The sequence below is a fragment of the Microchirus variegatus genome (assembly GCF_963457635.1).
Source record: "Microchirus variegatus genome assembly, chromosome: 21".
NCBI classification, from domain to species: domain Eukaryota; kingdom Metazoa; phylum Chordata; class Actinopteri; order Pleuronectiformes; family Soleidae; genus Microchirus; species Microchirus variegatus.
In genome coordinates, this window is record NC_139822.1 from 8,744,317 (window position 1) to 8,750,830 (window position 6,514).

At 38.7% G+C, this 6,514-nt stretch overlaps 1 protein-coding gene across 1 annotated transcript; it reads left to right on the top strand.

Annotated features, from left to right (window-relative positions):
• Positions 1-3,850: 3,850 nt before the first annotated feature.
• Positions 3,851-5,511, top strand: LOC310942439 (putative ferric-chelate reductase 1; the record flags this gene model as incomplete). The annotated part of the gene is made up of 6 exons (XM_083907819.1): positions 3,851-4,055; positions 4,153-4,227; positions 4,884-4,960; positions 5,041-5,138; positions 5,292-5,376; positions 5,452-5,511. 6 exons carry the CDS (start codon positions 3,851-3,853, stop codon positions 5,509-5,511), a joined length of 600 nt encoding a protein of 199 aa, XP_083763945.1.
• Positions 5,512-6,514: the final 1,003 nt, after the last annotated feature.

Here is a 6,514-nt window from a genome sequence, read left to right on the forward strand (position 1 = left end):
GTTTTTGAATTTTCTAGATGTCACAAACAGTCTGAGTTAGTTACGGTAACTCATAGACCGGAGTTACGGTAATGGTGAAGTACGCGTGACACATGGCCACAGAAGGGTTAAAGAACATCATCCCCAACTTTAAAAAATCATGCAGTTAAACGAGTCCTGGTGCAAAAACTACAAAGGCAAAGGGTTTTTCCGCGTTTCCACTTTTACGTAGACAACCGCCACCTCCTGGTCCAAAGACGTACTGCATCTCATGTGCTAGAGGGACGTCCAGAGGTGTTTTTTCTTTAAAATCGTGAATCACGAATGATCCGGTGTGTAAGGTTTAGTGACATCTAGTGGTGAGACTGAAGACTGCAACAAATGGAGAACTTCTTCCTCCTCCTCTGTCGGTTTACGTAAACTGTTTCAAAGGCTACGGAAAAAAGGCTATATGTCGTAATCCAATTTCTGCGAATAATCGCTAAATCTTACGCACTGGACCTTTGAACGCGGCTCACTGACCAACGTCCTCCCCAGACAATGTGAAAACAGACCAGAGCTTTAAACTTACTCCTTTACTTCCTGTTTCTTCTCCGCGTCCAACCTCGTCACTGCAGCTACGACCTTTTTTTACGATAATTAAAACCCCTCCCTCTTCTAAATGACCTCACGTTCTCTCACACATGGTGCCATGTTCTGTGCATCCAAAGCTCACAAAAGGCCTAAAGACGACTGTGGGACTTCAGGACCGGGACAAACCAATGTCAATGTCTACAGAAAAGTACACACTGGACCTTTAATAACATGCTACACTACAAAAAAACAACACATTTGCTTATATCGGTGGTAAATATGTCATTCATCGTCATAAATACAGTATCGCCACGGCAACAAACACAGGAAGTGACTCGTTTTACTGCGCGAACAAATCGGCCGCCTAGCGCTACAAAATCGTACGACTCAAATCGGCAATAAGTGCCTGCGAAACGTTCCAGAGGGTAATTCTACTTCTTAAAAACGATATCTTGGACGTTCACCAGTGTGTGTTCATGTGGAAAAAAACAGCAGTATTATTGTAATTACTCAGAATTCCTCCAGGGGGCGACATCATTTACACACTGTAGCTTTAAAATGACACATTTTCTTTCTCTGAGGACAGTTTTGTCTTGAATTGTCCGAAATGTGAAATGAGGACGTCAATTTACGTGCCGCGAAAAAGTTGCGTTTTCTCTCACCAGAACCAGATTAAGCAGAACAAGCTAATGCTACAAAACGTCAATAAACGTCTACGGAACGTTCCAGAAGGTGGTTCTACTACGACTACAAACAACCCTGGACTTTCCGCAGTACGTATTCATGCGGGGGGGGGGGGGAAACAGCAGTATTTTTGTAGTTACAAAATATGTCCAGAGGGCAACATAACCCTTGGTGCTTCTGAGGACAGTTAGCTCTTAGTGAATACGTTAAAAATGGTCCAAAATGTGAAATTAGGACAAATTTGCGTAAGATCGCAAGAACCTGATTCGCGCTTCACGACTGAAAATAAAACGCAGCTGATCGCAGGCAGCGCTGAGGAACCAACATGGCTGCCAGTGAGGAATGTCGGGGGGGGGCGGGGGAGCCAATGTCATTTATCCAAATCACTGAGAGTGTGTGTGTTTGTTTGTATGTATGTGTGTGTGTGCGTTGTTTACCTGTTGCGCTGCTCCTGTCGTTGTTTTTGTGTTGTTGTTTTTGTTGTTGTTGACGACTGTATCTCACATTAATAAAAAGAGCAGCTGTTTTTGAAAAGCATCTGTGCCCCGACCCATCACTGCTGCCCCCTGGTGGACAAACGCTGTAAATACATGCGGTATGTATCTGAAGAATATGTCCCGGCACCAAACTCCATAGAGAAAATCGTCCATTTTACGTCACGGCACACAGGAGTTGTTGATCCACGGCTGACTCCATTTTTAAGTTTAAATGTGATGTTATGTGACTTCAGAATTTGAAATCCTCAGTTTGGATTAACATCAGTGACACAAAGTGATCACAAGGGGCAGCAGTGGACCAGAAGCGCCTGTGTCACCACAAGCTAAAAACGCTCATGTTCTCTACGGGGTTTGGTGCAGGGAACAAATGTTGTTGTTGTTTTTATAAATCAAATATATAACAATTTTGTCCCTAAAACGCTGACGTTATTGTTTTTAAATGAACTTTTGGACGAATAAAATAAAGTTTCCAGGGAATAAAAGTGTGTAAATTTAAACATTAAACCTCAGTTTGTTTGTAACTGGAGACGAAACTTGTTTTGTTGTCCGTGAAATCAGAGCTGTTTACGTGGATTTGTCGACAGGTTTCTGTCTCGATGTCGTACGCAGAGACGTGAGAAACGCAGACTTAATCCTGGTAATCCAAGCTCAGAAGAAGAAGAGGAGGAGTTTTTTTTAAAAAGCCTTAAACTGAAACACGAGACGTCATAATTGAGACTCTCACCTGAAGAAACTTCTTCTTCTCCTTGAGACGGACTTCAGTTCAGCTCCAGGTGATTTTTTAACAACATCATCATCGTCGTCGTTTTATCTGCGAAGAATCGTGAACTCGTGACCATCAGCTCCTCCACAGAGAAGGTAGGTGATGTTTGGAGAACCTGGAAATTAAATTGGAATTATGGTCATTATGGATAGAAAACAACAAACAATAGTTCGATCAAGGCAACAAAAAAAAACAACGTTTATTTTTGTGCGATATTAAAGCCAAACTATTGTCTTACTTGTCTATTAAATTAAAATAAACAAACATTAAATGTCGTACTGTGTAATTTAAATCTAAATCCTGTAATAAAGATAGAACTAGAACTACATAATACATGGGGGTGTGGGGGGGTTAGACCCCCTGAAAGCCTCAAAGGCAAGGGGGTTTGAGGGGGGTCTAAACTAGGGCTGGAAGATTAATTGAATTTTTTTCATGATTTTGGTTTTTGGCTTCTCACGATCATAAAAACATTATAATCGAAGAAAAACACGATTAATGCGCCACATGGCGCGCCGTGTATGTAAATTACTATGCTCGAAAAACACCTTGAATGTTACGTGCAGCTGCAGAAAGCATGTGACCTGTGTGGAATTTTTTTTTTTTTCAATTTATTTCTTTTCATATATTGTGGAAACTCCAGTTCCAGTATTTCACACACTGCTTTCAGGTGATTTCACACAGTGCGTGTATATAAATTGTGTAAGAATTTGGTGAGAAATACCAAATTTTTCTTGGACTAAACATTCCACAACACACACACCAGTAAAACTGTAAAATAACTATAAATTCACTTAAATAATCAATAAAAAATAACACTGGATAAAACTCCAGGGTAGATTTTATAATTTATATGACTAAAAAACAAACTTATTTTTACAATATCTCATACCACGGTTACTCAAAATAAGAGAAACTTCTTAAAAAGTCCTAGCAAACCATTTCCTCAAAAACGTGAAGGGAAATCTGATACAGACGAGGAAACTACGACGGTTTTGACGTAATTTGAGATTTTAATGAACATTTTGACCAAAACCAGCTCAACAATGACTGAAACCATTAAAGTGAAACTCGATCCATGAACCACCTTTTTTTCAAGGAAAACAGAATTTTCTGAACATTTAGTAAATATTTATGCGCCGTTGTTTTTAATTAACATTAAAAAAAAGAATACTTATAATAATTGTACAGTTCCAAATTAAAGATAAAGCCTTTGTAAGTGTAACGTACGGGTTTAAGACCGAGAAATATTTTTATTTTTCCATTTTTTTTGTTTCAAAAATGTCTACATACCCTGTAGGTGGCGCTGTAGAGTACTTTTAGCTTAGAGCTAACAGCTAGCTGTGCTCGTGCCCAGATGTCCCCCTCGACGTCTCTGTCCCTGTTCGCCGTCCTCTGCGCGTGCTGCACGCGACAGTGCCTGTGCTTCCCTAACGGCTCAGTGGCGAACTCTTGTGGCAGCATGTTGCCAGGACACCCGCCCTACACACCGTCCAACAGCAGCCCTCCGTTCACTGTGTCCACTTCCGGGGCCACCTACAGGCCGGGGGGAGTCATTACAGGTACACTGATCCTCTACGCTCTGATTTACTCAGAATAATCAAAAACAAATAATCCACAAATGTGGGATTAGAACTTTTGTGTATTGTGTGTTTTCAGTGACGCTCGAGGTGAAGAACAACAACTCGTACTTCCAGGGTTTTCTGCTGCAAGCTAGGAGCAAAGTCGGAGGCGGTGAGACGACCTTTGACTCTCATGTTATGTTTGGGTGTTGTAGGAATCCTTGAAAGTTTTTGAATTTAGGAAAAAAATTCAAGGCCCTTGAAAGTTTTTGAAAATCAACCTAAAAAACAGACACATCGGCAGAGGCAGACATGTTGAGTTTCAAAAACTTTCAAGGTCCTTGAATTCTTTCCCAAATTCAAAAACTTTCAAGGATTTCAAGGACCTGTTGGAACACTGAAGAAAACATTGGCAGAGGGAGACATGTTGATTTAGAGGGAGTTTCAAAAACTTTCAAGGGCCTTGATTTTATTTCCCCCAAATTCAAAAACTTTCAAGGATTTCAAGGACCTGTGGCAACACTGAAAAAAACATCACCAGAGGGAGACATGCTGATTTAGGGCGAGTTTTAGGGCCCTGAATTTTTTTTTCCACCAATTCAAAAACTTTCAAGGATTTCAAGGAGCCGTGGGAACCCTGGTACTGTTCAGAAATTTAGCTTTGAATCGTCACTCATTTTTTGTGTTGAACGTGGAAAACGATCCCTTTATTTTGGGCATTTGAAATTTAAATTTTAAGGTGATTTTTTAAGGCGATTGTGTGTATATTGTTTGTGTTGTGTGACGCAGATTTTGAGTGGACACAGATTGTCTTTTGTGTGTCTTCAGCTCTGCTGTGGCCTGTGGGAAAGTTCACCAACATCAACACCACCATGTTCACTGCACTACACTGTAAAGACATCAAGGTGTGTGTGTGTGTGTAAATATATATATATATATTATATATATGTAATAAACAAATAAACATGTGTTTGTGTGTGTGTAGAACTCCACTGTCAGTCAGGCGTCAGGAGCCCGGAAGAAGAAGGTGGAGTTGACCTGGGAGGCTCCTAGCAACGGTAACCATGGAGATATTTACTTCAGGTACGCGCACACGCACACACTCACAGTGTCCGTTGCTGGTACTGCAGGTGAAGCATCAGCCGTCACAGTAGAAAACGTTCACTTCTGGTTTTTACTCACCCGTTTGTTGTTGTTGTTGTTGTTGTTGTTTGTTATTGTTGTTGTCGTCGTCAGTGCCACTCTGGTCCAGGACTACACAACATTCTGGGTCGTGGCGAACAGCAGCTCTGTGAGCAAAGACAACAGCTCTGCATCTGCAGTGAGTTCTGTCTGTCTGTGTCCGTCGGTCTGTGTCTGTCTGTGCTTCATCTAACTCTGTTTCTCTGTGTTTCAGGTCGTCTCCTCTTCAGTTTTCCTCTTCATCAGTCTGATGATTCTCACAGTCTTCAGCTGACACACACACACACACACACTTTGATGTTGTAGTTACATTAATCTAGAATATAGGATCACATCACGCAGATTTCGCTGTTAAATCTCGTACGAATGACACATTCTGTTTAAGCACATAGTACACAAACCTGCTAAAGATAAATAAATAAATAAATAAATAAAAACAGCAAACATTTGTCCGTTTTCTTTGGGGTGCCTGCTGGCAGCCATGTTTTCACATACAACCACACGTTTAAAAAAACGTGAACTGTCCCTTTAAATACAGGTAGCACTAACTTGAAAAAATTTTACATTCCTCACCTTGAGGTCAAAAACGTCCACTCCATAAAAACTGATAATATATATATATATATCTTTTTTTTTTTTTAGCCAAAATTAAACATAATTTGGAATTATTATTTTTTAACCCTTTAAATGCCAGCTTTTCAAATGAAAATACGCCTCATTTTCAATAAACTACATAAGATTTACTCTTATAACTAGGGACATTACCAAAAACATATATAAAAATATATATTATTTAATTATTTAATTAATTAATTAATTAGTTAGTTAAATAAATAAATAAATATTTAAATGTCCCAATCGTATCAACTACAGGTAAACAATAAACCTTTAGCACCTTAAATTTTCTTTAAACCAACCGTCATTGTCACTGGCCATTCATCCTGCAACACCAGCACCACCTGCTGGATTACCAGAAAAATTACACCTAAAATATATGTGTATATATATATATATATACATATATACACATAAATATATAAATGTATGTATATATATTAATATATATTAATTTAAGGCTTGGACTTGACTATGAAAGCATGATTTCATGTAATCTAATGACAGTGAGAGTTTTTTTTAAAATATATATACATATATATTTATATATATATATATATATATATATATATATATATATATATATATATATATATATATACATACATATGTATGTATATTAATATATATTAATTTGAGGCTTGTAGTTTACTATGAAAGCA